Genomic DNA, 21477 nt, shown 5'->3' on the forward strand with positions numbered 1-21477 from the left:
ATGGGCAAGGCACATGGGCAATTTATGTGCATTTCTTTTAGGCTGTGGGTGCGGTCACACGTCGCGTTTACCGCATGCGTTTAAAAACGCATTGCAATAGTTGAAGAGTGATTTGCCTAATTATACAGCTGTTAACATGTGTGTTTACAAAATGCTACCGTAAATGCATTAACGCATGTGTTTACGTTATACGTATATACGTTAATGAAAGCGTTAACATTTGCGTTTTGTAAACGCAAGTGTTAACAGCTGTTTAATTAGGCAAATCTTTCTTCAGCTGTTGCGATGAGTTTTTTTTAACGCATGCGGTTTAACGCGACGTGTGACCGCACCCTCAGTTCAAACAAGGCAATTGCATTGGGCTTCAAAATGCAACACACAGACTCCTCCTGCGATCAACTATTGAAACATGATTGCGTTTGCATCGCAAACGTATGCGTTTTCAAAAATGCATGCATTTTTTTAACGGACTGCTTAAAAATGGCCCCAAAAATGGGTTCAAAACGCCATGTGTTCTGCCAGCCTAAGGTTGGCGCCACACGTGGCGCTTTGTCTGCGCTTGCAAACGCAAACAAAGTCGCGCCCACCGGGGCAGGCCTTGGCCCGATCGCATCGGCGTTTCTATGGAAACGCCTGCGATCGGGAACGAGACGCCGGTGTTTTGCGTTAATTTAACGCGAAACACCGGCGACTCGTTCCCGATCGCAGGCGTTTCCATAGAAACGCCGATGCGATCGGGCCGAGGCCCACCCCGGTGGGCGCGACTTTGTCTGCGTTTGCAGATAAAGCGCCACGTGTGGCGCCGGCCTTAGGGTGATTGGTTTTTGGCCCGTTTTTAAGCCTTGCGTTTTTGACAGGTTTAACTATTTGACGAGTCTAATAGAAAAAAAATTGTATTCAAAGAAACCCTGCCTGTGTTGCTTCCATTTTGTATTTTTCTCTTAACTTTGTTGTGATTGGTCGCTTTCGGCAACAAAATAAAGTTTCCTAAATGTGTCCCTGTGTGTGTGCCGCCTCCATGTCGCAGCACAGATAATTATAATACTATGAGTTTCTATATGTCTCTCTGTGTATAATAACATCTCCGCCCTCCCGCATCACTTTCTCTCTCCTCCCCGGCCTCTAACCATAAGATCAAGGCCGCGGCGGCCGCGCGCGCAGGAAGTGCTGGAGCCCGCTGATGTGTGCGGCCGGGAGCAGCAGAGATAAGAGCACGGGCTGGAGGGTAATTATGTCTGGCCGTGGGGGAATAAGGGGTTAACTAATAGCAGGAAGTGTGTGCCTGGCCTTATGTGCTCCCTCTGTCATACAGACTGAGCAGAGCTGGTCAGGTGTAGCAGAGTGGACTTTGTTCCTGGCACAACTTATCCCTGTGTTGTTACAGAGCAGTAACAAACATCCCTAAAAAAAGACCAATTCCGCATTGCTACATCTGCTACGTACTGACTGTCTTATTACAATGTATCGCCACGTAGCCCCCGAAAAGTACATCTCGGCTCTGCTACATCTGCATAGTGTATGTCACAAGTCACCTCCGCCTACTTGTGGCATCTGCGGATCCTCAGGCGTGTTTTTTTTACGATGAAGTTGCCCTTGAAATGTGACACTTAACTGTAAAGATTCCAAAAATAATCAGAAAGCAGAGGGTAAGCCGCAGTTACACGGATATATGACTGCAACCGCTGTTATTCGGTAATACGGCGACGGACGTGGCACGGATTAGCGGATAATTTACAGGTAGGATGTTCTGATGACTATGGAGCCGCGTTCACACACAGCGGAAATAAAAGGAGATGCAAGAAAGGACCAGAGCCACGTACAACCCACAACCTAAACGAAATATGAACCCCCCCCCCCTTCCCGCAGGGTTTAAGTTTCGTTTAGGAGGTGGGTTGCGCTATTCTATCCGGAACAAGTTTGTGATACGCTAATCACTCTCCAAAATACCCCTTTAACAATGCAGATCAGGCCCTTTAAATATCTGTGTATACTAACACTAACGGAAAGTAAATTATCTTGCGATCAGCGTTTGCGCAATGTAATTGTGCAAATCTCCTCTTCTCAGCTGTCGTGATGCGTATGACAGCGCATGTGTAATCGCGACGTGTTAACCCAGCCTGAGTCTGCGTTCACACGTTGTGTTTTGTTTGTGTTTAACGCATGTGTTTTCATAAAGCTGAATAGACTTGCCTATTTACATTGTTGTCAACATTGTTAACATCGTGTTAACAAATACATGCAATAACAAAATGTTAACACACACGTTTGTAAACGCAATCTTGACAATTTAATAAGGCGAAGCTCCTCTTCAGCTGTTTAAAAACACACGCACTAAACGCAAACCAAACGCAGTGTATAAACGCAGCCTGCGTTCCCGTGTACCGCCCCCCACAAATAAAAGTTGGTAAATATTTGGATAATGCACGCATCACATAACTACAAGCTGAGCAGAAGATTTGGGTGACCCGTCTGCAGCGCCCGGGTTGAGATCTGCGCCATTGCGATCAATAGAAATCACTTAGTACTGCATATGATTTGGCAGCTGCATTACTGAGGCGGAGGTTTCTCTGATTTTGGGAAGTGTCCAGCTCCACCTCATAATGTAGCTGAAATGTGATGTGTCAGCGGAAGAGCGAAACTATGAGAACAGTGACTTCATGATGGGAGCGTGAGTGGAGGGGGTGAGCGGGGTGATAAGTAGGTAGGTATTCTCTGTGTAATGGTTGTATACTCACAGGATGAGCTCAGTATACGCCTGGCATAGCTGTATACCCTTACACTGGTGAGGAATTCCTCTCCGAGGCATCTTGCATTACAGTCTAAGGCCGGCGCCACACGTGGCGCTTTGTCTGCGCTTGCAAACGCAGACAAAGTTGCGCCCACCGGGGCGGGCCTCGGCCCGATTGCATCGGTGTTTCTATGGAAACGCCTGCGATCGGGAACGAGCCGCCGATGCGATCGAGCCGATCGAGCCGTTCGCAAGCGCAGACAAAGCGCCCTGTGTGGCGCCGGCCTAAGGGTGAAGACACACATGGCGTTTTTGGGCCGTTTTTGGGCCGTTTTTACTAAGTGCGTTTTCAGATCGTTAAAAACGCATGCGCTAAAAAACGCGTTGTTTTTTTAAAAACACATGCGTTTTTTGAAAACGCATGCGTTTTTGTCCGTTTTTTCGAAATTGCGCAATGAAAAACGGACAAAAACGCATGCGTTTTTTAAAAACGCATGCGTTTTTTAACGATCTGAAAACGCACTTAGTAAAAACGGCCCAAAAACGCCATGTGTGTCTTCACCCTAAGTAGATGACTGCAGACTTTCATATTTTTGCATTTACAAAACACAATGCTAATGCAATTAGTTAACAAAACCACAAACATTAACGTTTCGTTTTGGAAACGCAAATGTTAACAGCAATGTAATAAGACAAATCTCCTCTCCTCAGCTGTTGGATTGCATTTTATAACGCAATGTAAACGCCATGTAAAGGGGTCTGGATGTCATAGGGTGATGCCACACATGGCGTCTTTGGTCCAATTTTGTTTACTCCTTATAAGGGCTCCTTGCTGGGGGACTGGACTCCAAGCATCACACTTGTACTGAGAAAGTGATTACAGTTTGGTGCCTTTTCTCCGCTGGGAAGCAGGGACTCCTTATATCATATATAACTATGATGCTTGGAGTCCGGTTCAGGGCACAGCGTTGGGTCTGTGAAATCCGGCCAGCGAGCGGTCATTTGTTTAGCCGTAACAGCTTGATGTAATTATCCGGTAAATTCCCCAACTCCAGGATACACATGGCTCCGCCCCTAAAGCATCACTGCCTGAGTGCACTACAATTTCATTATGACCCAATTTGATCACATGGTCATCTAACAAAATCAACCATAGCCATTAGATCTAAGGTGGGACTAGGAGTTAGAGGCGTTATATAGGTAACACATATGTATACGTAATGTACTTGCCTGAAACTGGCCTTCTACCCTTTCCACTATTTTACATACTGTATTATAGTGGCTGGACTGTAGGAAGAGGGGGCACAAACTTTTATCACAGTTACACACAATAAGGGTCCAGTCACATTAAAAATATATATATTTAGAAAGAATATATGGAGAAGGATGATTACACTGTCCTTCCAGCAGGTAGCCATAGTATTGGCTCTAGCAGCCCATGTGATGCTGTACTGAGGCATCATGGGATTGATAACAGAAGACAGAAATCTATAAATCCGGGTGACTTCTTATCACAGGAGAAGAAAGTCTGCACTGCAAGGACATTAGTCCTATACATACAAGAAGTTTAGAGAGTGATGGATTATCGTGTAGGATTGTAGGGATGGACTTTTTATTCTATTTTATGCTGAACTACTTCTTTATGTCAACCCTTGATTTTTTTTTTTTCAGAATTGCGGTTTACATGTTGACCCGATTACTATGTCTATGTAGTTACTCATGTTTTTCCAGTCACACCCTGGATGTGTAAGTGCAGGGTGGAGACCCAAGAGAGGACTAAATGTTATATAGAGATCACAGGCGACACCTATCCTATAACGCGCCTGGGACATGGCTCATAAGATGTGTGTAGATGTGTTGCCTGATTTTGACAGATTCTTTACATAATGCTTTCTCCTAAAAAGTAGCTGGAGTCCTGAGATGGGACTTTTTATTCCTGAGCACAACGCTCTGGTATCTCCAGCACTCTTATAGACTGTGAAATGTGCACGTTCTGAGCTCCTATAGAATAGAGCTGCAAGAGTAAGATTTGTTATCACTTGGGGTCCGGTCTCGTGATTGGTGGGGGACCCTCATAGATCACATTTGTTATCTCCTAATAATATTTGGAACAAGCCTTCAACAAAGACTATACCAGAAAATTCTCTTCATAGTTTATAAGGGTTTGTGGGAGACACAGGTCCACCAAGTCCCAGGGTCAACATCTGCAAAGAGTTTGTATGTTCTCTCCATGTTTGTGTGCATTTCCTCCGGGTCCCCCGGTTTCCTCCCACACTCCAAAACATACTGGTAGGTTGATTAGATTGTGAGCCCCATTGGGGACAGGGACTGATTTGCAAAAACTCTGTGTAATCTGTAGGCGCTATAGAAATAAAGAATTATTATTATTATTTCTAGATGTTCGGTGTGGATAAGATCTGACCGCGTTTGGTAACATGCAGTGTCGCTGCTCGGTGCTGCGTCTGGGGGCCTTTCGGCACAGGAATTATCTTCAGGAGAATTTGGTGCGTTCTGTTGTGAGAGTCAATGGCGTTCCTACGTGTCAGCAGTATGTGTACCACTCCGGGCTTAGTCATGATGTCTACAGGTGAGGGCTTCCATGTAGTAGGTTCTGGAATACTGTGTGAACTGTGCTCGATACGGATAGTAAGTGAATAAAAAGTCAGATCTGTATCTCTCTGTAGATCCGATCGGACTGTGTTCCTGCTGTCAAAGTCGCATGGATTATTCTGCACATCTCGGAGGAGCCAGAGTGGGGTAGTAACAGGTGAGGAAAGATTCTGTGAAACCCAATTCACACATACAAGACGGGATGTTATTGCTGTGCATTTTATCTGCAGATTTGAGCAGGTACAGAATGCAGTCCATACATGAAATTTTAATAATTACTCCACAGGCTGCGGAAATATTCCTAGTGGAATTGGAACAGCAGTGTAAATTTTAAAGGGGAATTTTCAGGGACAGATTTGAGATGCAAAACATTTCGTTATGAACCAGGGTCTTAAAGGGGTTGTCCAGAGGTTAAAAAAATGCCCACCGTTTTTTAATAGTGAATGAAGTTTAGTTGCAAAACCATGAGTTTTTTTGGGGAAAGTATCCATTTTTTTTTCAATGTCCGGACAACCCTATTAAAGTGTTTTCCATAAAGGATATTTATGGCATAACCACAGATGAGCCATCAATGTCTAATAGATGCAGGTGTTGTCTCTAAGAAGAGCCTATGATGACTTTCCTTGCAGTTCCATGTTCCCGTAGACTGTAATTTGAACGAAATCTTATTGTAGTCTTGAGATTTCGGCAGAGAGCAGGGTAAAAGCACTTTGCAGTTTTGCCTCATTTACATAAATATAAAACTTTACTTGATATGGGAAGAGTGCAGCCATAATCTGTACAAACATGTGGCTGCAATCTCAGGGGTTCGATCTACAAGGCAGAAGTAACCGTTAATAAAGGATATATTAGAAGATTTCCTGTAATGTAAACCACCAGTCAATTGGAATTACCTAAACAGTAAAATTTGCTGTTAAAAAAGTGTAATTAAAAAAATTATAATAAAAAAAACCGTAAAAGTTTAAATCGCCCCCTTTTCCTAGAATGGATATAAAAATAAACAAAACAAATCAGAAACTTGTTAGGTATTGCCTCGTCCTAAAAGTCCTGATCTATTAAAATATCAAAATGAATATCCCTGGCTGTAATTCCCATAGCTGAAAACGGCGTCAATATGTCCCAAATGCCACTTTTTTGCCATTTTGCAACTCTGCCAAATTAGAATAAAAACTTATCAAAAGATCGTTCAGTCCCCAAAATGGTAGCAACGAAAACGTGGATTTGAACACAGGACTGAACATGTAATATAAGGTTTATTTATATATCAAAAAACACAATGGGGCAGATTTACTTACTCGATCCATTCGCGATCCAGCGACGCGTTCTCTGCGGTGGATTCGGGTCCGGCCGGGATCCACTAAGGCAGTTCCTCCGACGTCCACCAGGTGGCGCTGCTGCGCTGAAGTTCCCCCGAGGCCCGCCGGAGTGCACTGAAGTTCACCGGACTATTCCTAGTGAAGGTAAGCGCGAGTCCCGCGACACTTTTTTTTTTAGAAAATGCGGTGGTTTTTCCGAATCCTTTGGGTTTTCGTTTGGCCATGGCCCCCGATTTCCGTCGTGTGCATGCCAGCGCCGATGCGCCACAATCCGATCGCGTGCGCCAAAATCCCGGGGCAATTCAGGGAAAATCGCCGCAAATCGGAAATATTCGGGTAACATGTCGGGAAAACGCGAATCGGACCCTTAGTAAATGACCCCCAATGACTACAGGACAACAGTTAAATAAAAACACTTAAAAATACACCCGAAGGGTGTATACAGCTGCCAAGGGCAGAATGTGCCCTAAATTCCCTATCTCAATCTGACTCTAGAGTAGTAACCGGATTATTCATGAGCAAAAAATGACCAGGTATGAACCAAGTACACACAACGCAATAGGTAGTACAAAAAAAGTGACTAGTGCAAGAATATCCTTATTGAAAATATGCCCACATTTTTCTGCTCTTTTTGGATCGTGTGGTTTATTGGGATGCGTGGACGTTTGATTATCAAATCATTCTGGTAGTGCCTGTCTTTTTCTAGGTCTGTACACCGTAGTATAAAAAAGTTATTAGTATCAAAATATTTTAAAAAAATGTATAATTAAAAAAAAAAAAATCTACTAAAGCCTCATAAAACCTTTATAAATCTGGTATCCCTGTGATCAGACCGAACCAAAGTTATTTGGAGTGTGCATTGAAAGCCATAAAAACAAAGCCTACAAGAAAATGGCAAACAAAAAAGGGTCTGATCATTAAGGGGTTAACTAGAGATAAATCCAATAAGCTCCATCGTACTGATGTCTGGATTAATGAAGCCGGGGGGAAGGTCTGGCACTGAGTCTCCAGACAGAATATAACCAGGGCTGTCTGTAACACTAAGTCGCTGGGTTATAAGTGCTTGTGGGTGGTGCAGTGTCCCAAATTGCCCTGAGAGGTCCCCAGTGCGGCCTCATTCATGAGACAAGTGTCCTTCAGGCTCAAGCATCTGTGAAATGCCACATGTGACCCGCACGGAGGTTCACATGTCTGACAGCCGGCTGTGGAGTAGATGATAATAATAATGACGGCTCAGAGAGCTCTGGGGATTGCTGAGCGCTCGTGCCTGACCTCCTCCTCTATCAGCTGCTCTGAACGCAGTACAGTACAGTTCCGACTTACATACAAATTCAACTTAAGAAAAAACCTACAGACCCTATCTTGTATGTAACCCGGGGACTGCCTGTATTATATCCCCGCAAATCCCATATATAGCAGCAGTGTGACTGCACCAGATCCTTAATAGATCTGTAGTAGTAGAGTACAGGAAGTATTGTGCAGGCAACCTGTGCCATAGGGTCCTCCTGATAACCTCATTCACAGGTGTGAACTAAGCCTAATATACAGTGCTAGGAGGTTATAGAAAACCCCTGGTGAAGTTATGGGGGTGCAATGATTGGTTGCTGTGACAGTATGGAGTCTATGTCGGGCCTCTCTCCAATGGACTTATGCCTGACCGGGGTTAACCCGGGCTACCATACAGCCGTTTGCTCACCACTCCCCTCTCTATAGTGAGGATGCTCTATTTTTTGGTACGGTTGCACACGTATGTGCTCATCATACCGCGACCAGGCACCAGAGTGGTAGAAATACTATTTTTTTAATTCTTACTCTGAAATAGGTAATAACAGTGTATTAAGTTTTAATTACCCAAAAATTGTACAATAAAAAATATAACTGGTGTCCCAAAAAACAAACCCCAATACAGCTAAGTTGATAGACAAATAAAAAAACTTACGACTCTCAGAATGAGGTATTGCAAAACTGTGGTCCTAAAGGATATGAATAGGTTTGGTCCCGAAGGGGTTTTTAAAGGGATAAAATAATGAAATAGGTAAATAATGCTGAGTGAACCAGCAGCTATCGATATTTACAGAAACCTGAAATCAGTGGAGATTGAGATAGTGACAGTTAGTGTGATAGGCCTGTCTGAAGAGATGTGTATTTAGGGCTCATTTGAAACTGCTGGTTAGTTATTAGTCTGGTAAGGCAATTCCAGAGAATTGGGGCAGCTCGGGAGAAGTCCTGGAGTGGGAGGTACAAATTAAAGTATAGATTAGTATTGGATTGCTGCATATCGAAGAGTATTGGTTGGACAAAGGGGGTAGAGGTAGGACAGGATGGAGAGAATTAGTTTGAACTAAATTTGGATGGAGACGGGGCAACCAGTGCAGTGACTGGCACAGACTGGAGGCATTCGTGGATTTATAGACGAGCCTGGATTTATAGATGGCTGCTGCATTAAGAATAAGTTGTAGAGGTGAGAGTGTAGTAAAGGCGAATTCACACAACTGTTGGGGGACATATATATGGCCGCCGTATGTATGTCCCCCGTAGACCACCAATGACGGTACGGTGCAGCACACGTGCGGCCCCGTACCATTCCGTACCCAGAAAAAGATAGGACATTTCCTATCTTTTCCCATATTGCGGCGCCGTGCGCCATATATCTCTATGGAGATATACCGTCGTGTGCCCGCCACGCTACGGTATGGCGGACACACGTTCGTGTGAATTCGCCCTAAATGGAAGTATTAGTAGGGAATTATAGTAGTTAAAACAAGAGTGAATCAGAACGACAATCAGAGTTTTGAAGGTTTAAAAGACGCACAAAAGTTGCTAATTTATCTCTTAACTCGTCTGTTTTTCCTATGCCAAGAGGGGAAGGGAATAGATTTGCACATAAATTTGTATTTAATTGACTGAAGTGAAAAGTGGAGTTGTTGGAAAAAGTCTCAAATTTGGCACAGATGCGACAATTGTGAGACATTTGTAATGATATATTGTTTGTGGGTGTTAACAATGGTAATGAGCGTTCAGGTTTTGGTACCCAAACAGAACCTTGATGGTTCGCTCATCCCTACTCCCTGCCAAAATTATCACCTGACTATTGAAAGGACTTGTAGTCCTGAGAACCGTCAGGAGAATTAAATAACCTGGTGGATAGCCTATGCAAAAATAACTCACATGTAACATTAATGATTGTTCTTACAATTGTAAATCACAATTCTTCAATAAAAATTTTTCAAACTTGGGAAAAAAAACAAAAAAAAAACATCACCTGATGCTTTGAAAATAATTCAAAGGTTGAAGTTCACAAATTAACCACTGGGCGGCCTAACACACACATTATAAACCAAGAGAGAGGGTAAGGAAGGACACATCTGAGGTTATTGTGGTTCTTACTGCAGTGACGTATGCCCCCTGCTGGTAGAGACGTGTACGGTCAGACATTTAAAATACAGAAATCTGTTTTCAACATAAGATACATGACGCTCCGCACGCCCTCCACTAAGTCATTGTAAAGTTTTTACAAGGCGCTGACACATATATGATGTGCTGTATATAGATGTGTAAAGCTTGGGGTTAGCAGATTTACCTGTCATGACTTTCCTTTTAGTATATAAGATGACAAGGATGTGAGTGGAGGAAGGTGTGTGTAAGTGGATATTAACAATAATAATTCTTTATTCATATAGCGCCTACAGATTACGCAGCGCTGCACAAAGCATGACAAATTGGTTACATATATAGACTGGGTAACGGGTACTATGGGGGGCAGTATGGGACCCTATTCTCTTATAGAGATTGGAAATAAGATGAGATACAGTTGGGCCCGGAGGCATCTGTTCCGGTTCTGAATAGTATCCTGCAGCACAGTGTAACAAAGGCTTGTATAGAAGGTTTATACATAGAAGCGGGTTCTTTACTGTAAGAGCAGTGACACTGTGGACATGTCCGAAAGGAGAAGTCAGCATGGAAAGTGTATGAATATAATTCTAGAGCGGTCTGAATGCATTTCATCAGTGCAGTGTGGTTACTATATTATATTTTATGTATATCCACTGCTGGCTCCATCTATGGTCACCGGATCTAAACATCTAAACCTGGAATTGATCTTATCCTTTCAATGGCAAATCCCAGAGATGGGAGACATATAGACTATTATTTCCAGCTTGTTCTTGGTTAATGATTATTATTATCCCAGGACATGGCACAGATTGGGAAGAACAGCTGCCATCTGGTCCTAGTCAGTGTAACAGGAACAATTTCCTTATTGACCTTTGGATTACCATGAAGAAATATGTATGGATATTGTCATTATTATTCAGAGCCTTTAACGGGTGGTCCCAGGCCAAAAGTATAATGGTCCTATCCATAGGTTATTAGTGGAGATAAAACACCATGGCACTGCTACACACAAGACTGAGCTGGGAGTAGAGAGTCATGTGTTGTCATTGCCATTCTTTGCATTTTCCAGTGTTGGATGAAAGAAGCCACTGTACGCGGGCTTGGTTTTTGCAGGAGAGGTTGTAGTGTTTATTGACAGTATTTTGAGGCACATTCTAATAGGCATTTTAAAATAGGCATAGGCTTCGGAGCAGTGACCGCGCAGGCCTGCTGTTCTGCGCATGCGCAGGCGGCAGGATCGCCGGACGAGGGCGCGCAGCTACGAGCAGCTGCGCGCCGAAGATGGTGAGTAGGAGGGGTAAAGTGGCTACCGGGGCGTGGAGTAGCCGCTCCATGTAACCTCAGATGCGGCTACACCACGCCCCAGTAGCCGCATAATAAAATTACCATAAAAGTCAAATAAAAGTTACTAAAGAAGTGCGGGGACGTGAGGATTAGCCCTTAAAAGGGCTATCCTCACGTCCCATTGATCCACCTACCACCCGATCTACCTTTTATAGGTAGATTTGTGGTGGTAGGTTCCCTTTAAGAAAGACCTCCGGTCTGCATTAGGCCCCCAGACTACAACGTTTGTAGATCTACACTCTGTATTCCCAAGGGTGGAGGTCTGATGCCTAATATATGGCATCCCCTCCCTCTGAAACCATATACTGTAAATGCCGCATTTGCTATTAACTCTGATATCTAAATATGTAACGGCGCTGGCGAGTCTCCTCTCCCACTTACTACCTGTCTCTGTCTTACAGCAGGTAGTAAGAACGGGAGAGATGAGGAACCACACAACTTTGTAATTATTGGGTACATTCGCGTCTTAACACCATTTAATCATACCTTTGTGTATAACGTTACTAGGACTATGGAACATTTATATTCCAAGATCATAGCTTCTCCAAGTGCAATGTAGTTTGTCCTCACACTGCTGTGCTCTGTGTACTAAGCTGCTCCCCGCTGCTCTTAGTGAGGCCTAGCAGGATTTTAATAAGATTTTACTCTATCAGCCATAGATAAAAAAGGACAATTAGTGATTTAAAACGTAACTTTTACTACAATATTAAAAATGAAGCAAAAAAGTGAAGAACGGTAGTATTGAGACTGTACTAAAACCTGCAGATGATGCCAGTCTAAAAAATATGACGTATATAAACCCACTAGGGTCAATCTTCAATATATGGCTACCCAAGGCCCTGAATATAGTTATCAATCACAGCGCGAAGTGAAAAAGCCAAAGAGTTAATAGAAGAGGAAGAAAAGATAAGGGTGGATAGAACGTCAAAGTAAGGCAAAGATCTACACGACACATACAATTTTGGTATAGGATGATATAGGGACAGTTAGTGACTGTATCACACCCTATAGCCTAACCTCGGAGCTGTGATCCTAACCAATCGCCGCCCAACTGGAACCTAACCCTGCTAGCCAGAGCGGAATGGCTTTGGGGCAGTTAAATGACAAAAGTTAAGAGCACAGCAATGTGAGGACCCCCCCACCGAGTGCACTCAGACAAAGTAAGTCCTGCTGCAACTCACTAACACAGAATCACAACTAAGTCTGTTTCTACAACTGCTTACAAACTCCCTTTAAATATTTCTCTTGGCTTGTAAAGGGTAAAAAAAAGCTGCTGAAGACCTGATGTGGTGCGCAGGCGACGGCCGATAACAAGGACAAAGTCTACAGCGTCTTGTAAACTACAGAAAACGCATTAAACAATTCGACTTCCTAAGTGATATATTAATATCTCTTAGCCAACATGCCGTGCGATAAAAGCCAATTTATGATCAATTATTGACAAACCTCCGACTACCAACCGGACGAAGTGAAATATTTTTGTTGCTCTTTTTTTTTTTTTTTATTTCAAATGACCAGAGTCTCAAAAAATTAAAAATGTTACCCGAATTGTAAGGAGTTATTTAAAGGAAATCTACCATTTGTTTTTATGCATTATGAACCAAACATACCTTGAGAATGCTGTAGCTACACTGATGCAGAAACATATCTTGTTTAGTCCCTGATCCAAGTGGTTTTGCTGAAAATACTATTATAAATTTATGATAAGGAAACTCTGTGGCTGCCCCGGCGCTTCTACTCTTGCTCTAGTTATGCACTGCTCCAACCTTGTGGCTAGCATAAGCTGAGAATACAAAATCACTGTGCTGTCCCTGACAAGCAGAAGTAATCAATCGCTGCACAATCCCCCAGCTGCTGTGTAAGTGATCAATTAGGTTGATTAACCCTGTCTGGACAGTTCAGGAAGCTCCGTGTAATGTGTTTATGAAGGCAGACAGCATGCAACCCAGCTTTCCCAAGGTCCTAAATTTTATAATTGTTTTTTGAGCAAATCCATTTAGATCAGGGATTAAACAAGATATGTTTCTGCATCAGTGTCACTACAGAATTCTCAAGGCATGTTTGCTTCATAATGCATGAAAACAAATGGTTGATTTCCTTTAAAGAGGACCTGTCACCCAATTTATCGGCACAAGGAGGTACTTACTAAAGTAAGCAGTTCCTAGTGCTTGAACAAACGCCGCAGTGTTAGGTTTCCGGTAACGCTATCACTCTAACGCTATCAAACACTGCGGCGGGGTACAATTTAATTGTCGGACAGCTCGCAAAGCTGTCCGATGTATTCATGAGGGGGCGGGGTTGGGGCGTGGCTAGGGGCAGTGACTGCCATTGAAGTGTATTGTGCACGATTCCGCGTGGTGATCACACAGTGTCTCAACGCATTGTGACCGAGCCACAAGTGATAGAGCAGGTCCTATTCCTTCACGCACAGCTCCCAAAAGTGGCGAAATCGGACCACAAACTTCCTTCTTTTTGAGGCCTGTTTGTACACACTGTAGGTGTTCGTGTAGTCTTCGTTGGACAACCTGCTGTCAGGTACGAGTAGGGTTGGCCATGTTGGCTTTCAGTTTTTCCGATGCTTTTGTTCTCCAGACAATAATCTTCCAGTAATCGGAAGCAGAATGAAAAGTCTTACTTACTAAATTTGAGTTGGTAAAAGAGGAAATAATAGCTGGCAACGGGAAGTAAGTTGACACAACCTATGCTTCTGCCTTCTAGTAAGTGATTTATTGCCTCAGTCTGAATGGTTGTAGCACATTTTCTTACTAGATATAGTAGAGTCAGTACAGGCGGTCCCCTACTTAAGGACACCTGACTTACAGACGACCCCTAGTTACAGACGGACCCATCTGCCCACTGTGACCTCTGGTGAACCTCTCTGAATACAGCTGTAGGTTCTACAGTAAACCAATGTCTGTAATGAAGCTTTATTGATCATCCTTGGTCCCATTACAGCAAAAAATTTTGAAACTCCCAATTGTCACTGGAGCAAAAAAAAATTTTGTCTGAAGCTACAATTATAAAATATACAGTTCTGACTTGCATACAAATTCAACTTAAGAACAAACCTATGGAACCTATCTTGTACGTAACTCGGGGACTGACTGTAGTAACAAAGCTAAGTAACTGTACTCTCTTTTAGTAGCCACCACCTCCCCCTGCCCTCTATAAACCCGGAAACATTCCATATTCTTCAATGACTTTGTAATATTCCAATGTTACTTATATTCACCTTCACTGTTAATTTATTAAAATATGTTTTATAATTGAAGGTATGTTCTGTGTGCTTTTTATATCTCCTTACATTTTCCAACTTTTTGGTGGTTATAATTGTCTTAAACTGATATATTTTTTCAACAGATCCGATTCAGCAGCATCGTCAGCGCCTGTTATCTTGGTTCAGTGTTTTACCCACTGAAGAAAGACAATTTGGACCCTCCTTTGCCCTGGACTCCATTCATGTTGATCCTGTTATCCGTGAGAGCTCTTCAGAAAATATTCTGCGTCCTCTCTCCGAGTTGACCCTGCAAACTCAACATCAGAGCCCATCATGTCCTCAGAGTATGTCCGTGTCTCAGCTCTTCACACCACATGTCAATGGAAACCCTGTCCGGAATGTGGTTCTGTACGGTACGGTTGGTACTGGAAAGAGCACACTTATCCGAAAACTTGTGCTGGATTGGTGCCATGGATGTAAGAGTGACTTCAAATTGATCATTCCCCTTTCTTGTGAAGATTTGTCCCAAGTTACTGCTCCAGTGTCTATGACACGTCTCATAAGCAAGAAGTATCTTCATCTGCGAGAGCTGTTACCCACGCTGCAGGATTATCCCGGCGTCCTCTTCATACTCAACAGCTTAGAGTGGATGAATCTGGACTTCAGAATGGCCAACACTGAGTTATGTAGTGATCCGAATGAGCCAATGCCACCAACAGCTCTCCTTGTAAATCTTTTAAGAGGATACCTTCTTCCGGAGGTGAGCACCATGTGCCCAGTGGATCAACTGGAGATGTTAAAGTGCAACTCTGATATATATAAGTTTCTTTGCTATCCTCCTTAGTTTAGCCTATTCCTGAAGTAGCTCATTTCCCTGGCTTTGCTACTAATCCCTGTGAAACCATCTTGTAGGCAACTCTACGGGCTCACAGAGGGGAGGGGCAGCAGCTTCTTCTCACTTTGGAGGAAAGAGGGGAAGTCTCTCTCTCTCTGTTTGTCTCTCTCTCTCTCTGTTTGTCTCTCTCTCTCTCTGTTTGTCTCTCTCTCTCTCTGTTTGTCTCTCTCTCTCTCTGTTTGTCTCTCTCTCTCTCTGTTTGTCTCTCTGTCTCTCTCTCTCTGTTTGTCTCTCTCTCTCTCTGTTTGTCTCTCTGTCTCTCTCTCTCTGTTTGTCTCTCTCTCTCTCTGTTTGTCTCTCTGTCTCTCTGTCTCTGTTTGTCTCTCTCTCTCTCTCTCTGTTTGTGTCTCTCTCTCTCTCTCTCTCTCTCTCTGTTTGTCTCTCTCTGTTTGTCTCTCTCTCTCTCTCTCTCTCTGTTTGTCTGTCTCTCTCTCTCTCTCTGTTTGTCTCTCTCTCTCTCTCTCTCTGTTTGTCTCTCTCTCTCTCTCTCTCTGTTTGTCTCTCTCTCTCTCTCTCTCTGTTTGTCTCTCTCTCTGTTTGTCTCTCTCTCTCTCTGTTTGTGTCTCTCTCTCTCTCTGTTTGTCTCTCTCTCTCTCTGTTTGACTCTGTCTCTCTCTGTTTGTCTGACTCTGTGTCTCTCTCTGTTTGTCTGACTCTGTCTCTCTCTGTTTGTCTGACTCTGTCTCTCTCTGTTTGTCTGACTCTGTGTCTCTCTCTGTTTGTCTGACTCTGTCTCTCTCTCTCTGTCTGTCTCTCTCTGTGTCTCTCCACCTGAGCTGTGTCATACACTCCTCTCCCACCTTCTTCTCTACAGACACTTTCTACAGAGAAGTTACTAACCCTTAGTGCTTACACAGCACATACTATAAACTTCATGTAACTATTTCACTACTGGTTTCTACTATTTATTAGATGAAAGCTGCCATGCTAGTCACTATATACATCCTGTATGTATACTATGCAGTCAGTGAATTTCCTTATAGGAATCTCACTAGATTTGATGCTCAGTTAGTTAATGAGAAAACACAAGGCATCATGGGAACTGTAGGCAAACTATATTTGACTGGGCTTCATGGCAGATAAAGGAAGAGGTTAGTCTCTGTCTACTTCACGGCTGCTGAGGAAGATTTAAGACTAGTAGTTTCGGAACAGAAAATGCCATGACTCTGGAAAGGACGGGCAAACAAAATATGGATATAGTCCTGTCTGTTTTTGAAGGGGGAATCACATATAACAATTTGGTAACCAGCATTATGACATCGGAGTTACATTTTAAATAAAAGATGTATCTCAATATTTTGAATAAAACTGAATACATATTGAAGGCCATCAGGAAAGATCTTTAACATAGATGTTTACAACTTTCTCTTTCAGGCAAATGTATTGGTGACGACTCGTCCATCAGCAGTAAATCGAATCCCAAGGAAGTATATTGATCGCTATGCTGAGATCTGTGGCTTTTCGGACACAGAACTACAAAAGATGTACTTCCAGTTACGGTTAGGTCACCAAGATGCAGATCCACGGGAAACTGAGAACTTGGCCGAAATGTTAAGCCGTAACCTGGAGCATCACAGCCAGTTGTCAGCTGCTTGTTTCTTGCCTTCTTACTGTTGGCTGACCTGTGCCACCCTACACTTGCTGTACTATACGAAGCCAGATGAGTCACCCGCGACACTGACTGGCATTTACACCACGTTTTTACGATTGAACTTTGCCGGTGAAGTATTGGATGTTACACATCCCTCTAAGATTTCTCTGATGCTTTACGTAGCCCGAACTGTGGGCAAGCTGGCATACGAAGGCTGTAACTCACGACGTACCAAATTCACAGAAGAAGATATCATCAAATGTTTTCACGTACAGGCGGACAGTGAGGAGGAGCTCAACCTTCTGACTGTCTTCCGATACGACGCTTTCGGTTTTTTCCTCACTCCCTGCGTCCAGCCCGGCCAGGAGAAACTTTTTGTCTTCACTATACCTGCCATGCAGGAATACTTAGCTGCACTCTATGTAGTGTTGGGAGAAAATAAGACTGCTCTGCAACGCTTGGGGAAGGAGCTTTCCGAGGTTATCAGCAAGGCCGGCGAAGACGTTCTCGCTGTAGTCAACGTTTTGTCGAAGTTCCTTCCTCTGCGCATCTTCACGCTTTTCAATCTTTTACGCTTTGTGCCGCGCCTTTATGGCAGAGTTAGCGGACAGAGTCGTGATAATATAGCTGAGACCATGACCGCGGAGATGTTTCGAGAAGAGGATTCTTATAATGATGATGTTTTAGACCAGATAAATTCTAGCATCCTGGGGGTGGAGGGTCCATTGCAACCGGCGGAGGTTGATGGATTTAGTAGTCAAGAAGCGTTTGAATTATTCCCTATTTTTATGGCAGGGCTTCTGTCTCGTCAGAATCGAGCGATGCTTAACCAGCTAGGCTGTACCATTATGAACATGGATGCCCTCAAAATCACCCGTGCCCTAAAGAAACATCTGCTGCGGTGCAGCCTTCGCCGACTACCACCATCTGAGCTGATGGACTTTCTCTTCTTTCTATACGAGTTTCAAAATCCAAGTTTCACAGCAGGACTGGTGAACTCTCTCCGAGATCTGGATCTCTCTACGGTTCGCATGACGCCGCTTAAATGTAACGTGGTGGCCGCTGTCATTGGGGGTTCTGGGAAATTAATAACAGATGCCGACTTCAGTTCCTGTCACCTGGATCCTGATGCCATTCGTACGTTGGCACCTGTGCTCCGGAGATGCCAGAATATAAAGTGAGGACCATTGGAAAGGGGTGGATAGTATCATAGTAAATGAGGTTAGAAAAAGACATCAATCGATGAAGTCCAACCTACTAATTTTGATCTATCTAGAAGAAGGCAATGACCCTGCAACGCTGATACCAATTGGCCCAAAGCAGGAAAAAATTCCCGACCCCTAATCTGGCGGTCAGAATAACGTTGATAGCGGGTGGTTATCAGATCATAGTTGTCAAATTTACTAGGTTCCATTTCTAGGGAAACTCCAACCTACCCCTACCGTTAAGTGGGGGGGGGGGGGGAGAGGGAGGGTAGTTTCAAGATTCCTCTCTTATTTTGGCTGCCATTGACAACACTAACTATCAGACATGAAATTGTGGATAAATGCAAAGCAAATGTAGTGTTTGGGGGGTGGGGTAGGAATATGATATAAGTGATGTTCCTCACCTTGTGACCTTATTCTTTACAGTTTGTATATGAACTCACTAGGTCCTGATTCCTGCAAAGAAATAAAGGAGCTCCTCTTACACCCGGACTGTGGGATCAGCAGTTTACGGTAAGGTTATACAGTCTGACTGAAAAAAAAACCTTTGTACCCATAAATACATTGCTCATGTCCCATGTAAGGCTACATTCACACGAACGTGTGGCCGGCGTACCTTAGCACGGTGGGCACACATCTGCACCCGGGAAAGGCACCCTGCCCCTCTTTATAGTAATATATGGCGCACAACACCATATTACGTGGAAAGATAGGACAGGTCCTATCTTTCTCCCTGTTAAGGAATGGTACTGCGCCGCACATGTCCTGCACCGTACACCCATTGACGTCTACGAGGAACGTATATACGGCATATATACGTTGGCTGTATATAATTCCCCCATACAGCCGTGTGAATGTAGCCAAAGTAAAATTTTTGAGACATTTACATACTCATAATGGAGATTGTTGATGCCTCATTGGTTTTGCTTATAGCAAATATAACTCATATTTATATAGTCTTATACCTTTATTATAGGTTATGCAATAACCCTCTGGCACCAGAGGGGGCGCAGCAAATTGTGGAGGGACTCGCTGGTAACAAGTCATTGAAGCTCCTGTCACTGCTACGTACAGATCTTGGAGATGAAGGAGCCGAAATCCTGGCAAATAATCTTGGAAAGAATCAGCATCTCAAGGAATTAAATCTTGCATATAACGGGATCCATGACCAGGCCGCACTCAGACTCGGGGAAGCGGCTGCACGTCATCCAACACTCAGCAAAGTCCAGTAAGTGCCTTCTTCATAATGTAAATCCTATATATTTTTAAAGGAAATCAACCATCAAATTCCATCATGATAAACCAGGGACACTTTCTTATACATCCAGGCACCGTGACTGTAGTAATCTTCTTATATTTGTTATCTATGGCCTCCTTCAACTTCAAAATTATGCTAATTAGCCCCCCACCCCCCTGTTCACTGCACCAAGTGCTAAAGAAGTAGCGGGGAGGGTGAGACAGTATAACGGCCTGTAAAGCCATATCACAGAGAGAGCTATTTTATTAAAACACTCACAATAACACATTTATCATGCTATATATCCGGTCTCACTACCCCCCTCCCCTCTCCTGCTTCCTCTGCACTTATCCTCTTACTAAATGCTATCTATCCACTTTATCTGTGCAAAAAAGTTATCCCCCTATTAATAGTTTTTATTAATAGTTAAAAGCTGATAGAATAGTAAACACTGATAGAAAATCAAGGACCGGTCAACAGAATTAGTTTACATTGTTCTTTTGGTCTTGGCTATGCTTGGAACAATAAAGTGGAATGTACCACACGGTAGTCCATGGTGGAATCACCACCCATCCGATTCCAATGACCTATCGTATCATCACTGGATAACAAATTTCTCTTTAAAGGGAACCTGTCATCAGAAATTGACTTAATAAAACACTAGCAGTATGTTGCTGAGCAGCTGAACAGCTTCTAGATCAGGTTTCTTTCGTGACCCAGTGTGGTGGCATCATCCAGAAAATCATCTTTGAAGTGAGATGTAAACTGGTTGTATAAAGTCAAGGAGGCGGAAATTTTAACACTGAAGTCAAGCTCTTTCTTCCTCCATCACTACAATTAATGATCCTGAATCCAGAGACATCACTAACCAGATCTCCTGGAGTCCTATACACAATGTAAAATCACAGAGGAGATGGAGTTAAGGGTTCCCCCACCTTGACTTCAGTGTTAAACTCTCCTCCTCCTTGACTTTTATACGGCCAATTTACATCTTCAAAGTTGATTTTCTGGATGATGCCACCACACTGGACCATGAAAGAAACAAAAACTAGAAGGTCTTGCATAATTTGACAATATACTGGTAGTGGTTTATTAGATCAATTGCTGATGACAGGTTCCCTTTAAAATGTAACTTCACTCAAAAATGTGTCTGGTTTGTGTTGTGCTGAAAAAAACCGCAATCATTTTTGCCTTTTTTTTTCTATTTTTGCAGCTTGTACTTTAACGAACTTTCAGACAACGGCCTTCGCGACCTCCAGTCTCTGGGCGACATCCGAGTCATCGTATCTCTTACAGAAGGACCAGACGCGTCGCAACATTGGTCTCTGATATTGAGAGAGCTGAAGGCCAATGCCGGGGGCTGGGATCACGCCCGTATGAGTTCACACCTCACTTTGCTTTTACGGGATCTACAAAGCAGTCGGGCAATGACGGGGAACCTGTGGCGTAAAGTGCGTATTCTACGTGTGGAGACAGAGGTGAAACTGATGCTGAACCGCATTCAAGAGGGAAAGCTGTGAGCGTAATCATGGAAAGCTGGGTTATTTTATTATCTTTTTTTTTGCTGGAGAATATTGGATCGCAGTTGGGTTAACTATTAACTATATAAGGTGTGTTTTACCTGTTCACGCTGCACTTATAGGTTTCCTGCTGGCGGTATTGATCTGCTGTATGTACATAAATAATAAATGTCTGCCTTATTACATGTGTATCCTTTGTCCCAGTGTTCTCTGCTCACATTCTATGGATTTTAGTCACAGAATTGCACTTTTTTTTTCAATTTCTTTTTATAATTCTAATATTATTATAAAATATATTCTATATTTTGTAATAAGACACAACATACTGTAGGGGTCAAAGCCTTTTGGCTCAGGATAATGCAGTGTAAATGGGAGAAATGGTCCTGTCTGCTAGTCAACCCTGCAGCTGATAACATTAAGG

At 43.2% G+C, this 21477-nt stretch overlaps 1 protein-coding gene across 5 annotated transcripts; it reads left to right on the top strand.

The window, feature by feature from the left end:
* Positions 1–1092: 1092 nt before the first annotated feature.
* On the top strand, positions 1093–21239 carry NLRX1 (NLR family member X1). Of its 5 annotated transcripts, none has more exons than XM_072155581.1 (8): positions 1093–1225; positions 5126–5315; positions 5395–5495; positions 14752–15368; positions 16878–18271; positions 18726–18812; positions 19276–19527; positions 20750–21239. In XM_072155581.1, exons 2-8 carry the CDS (start codon positions 5164–5166, stop codon positions 21054–21056), a joined length of 2910 nt encoding a protein of 969 aa, XP_072011682.1. In that variant the 5' UTR covers positions 1093–1225; positions 5126–5163; the 3' UTR covers positions 21057–21239. The 5 variants fall into 5 exon arrangements, with proteins under 5 accessions (XP_072011682.1, XP_072011686.1, XP_072011683.1 ...); XM_072155585.1 differs by having other exon boundaries at positions 5413–5495; XM_072155582.1 differs by lacking the exon at positions 1093–1225 and adding an exon at positions 1287–1737.
* The last annotated feature ends 238 nt before the right edge of the window (positions 21240–21477 follow it).

Source organism: Engystomops pustulosus, chromosome 6, assembly GCF_040894005.1.
Source record: "Engystomops pustulosus chromosome 6, aEngPut4.maternal, whole genome shotgun sequence".
In the NCBI taxonomy this organism is placed as follows: domain Eukaryota; kingdom Metazoa; phylum Chordata; class Amphibia; order Anura; family Leptodactylidae; genus Engystomops; species Engystomops pustulosus.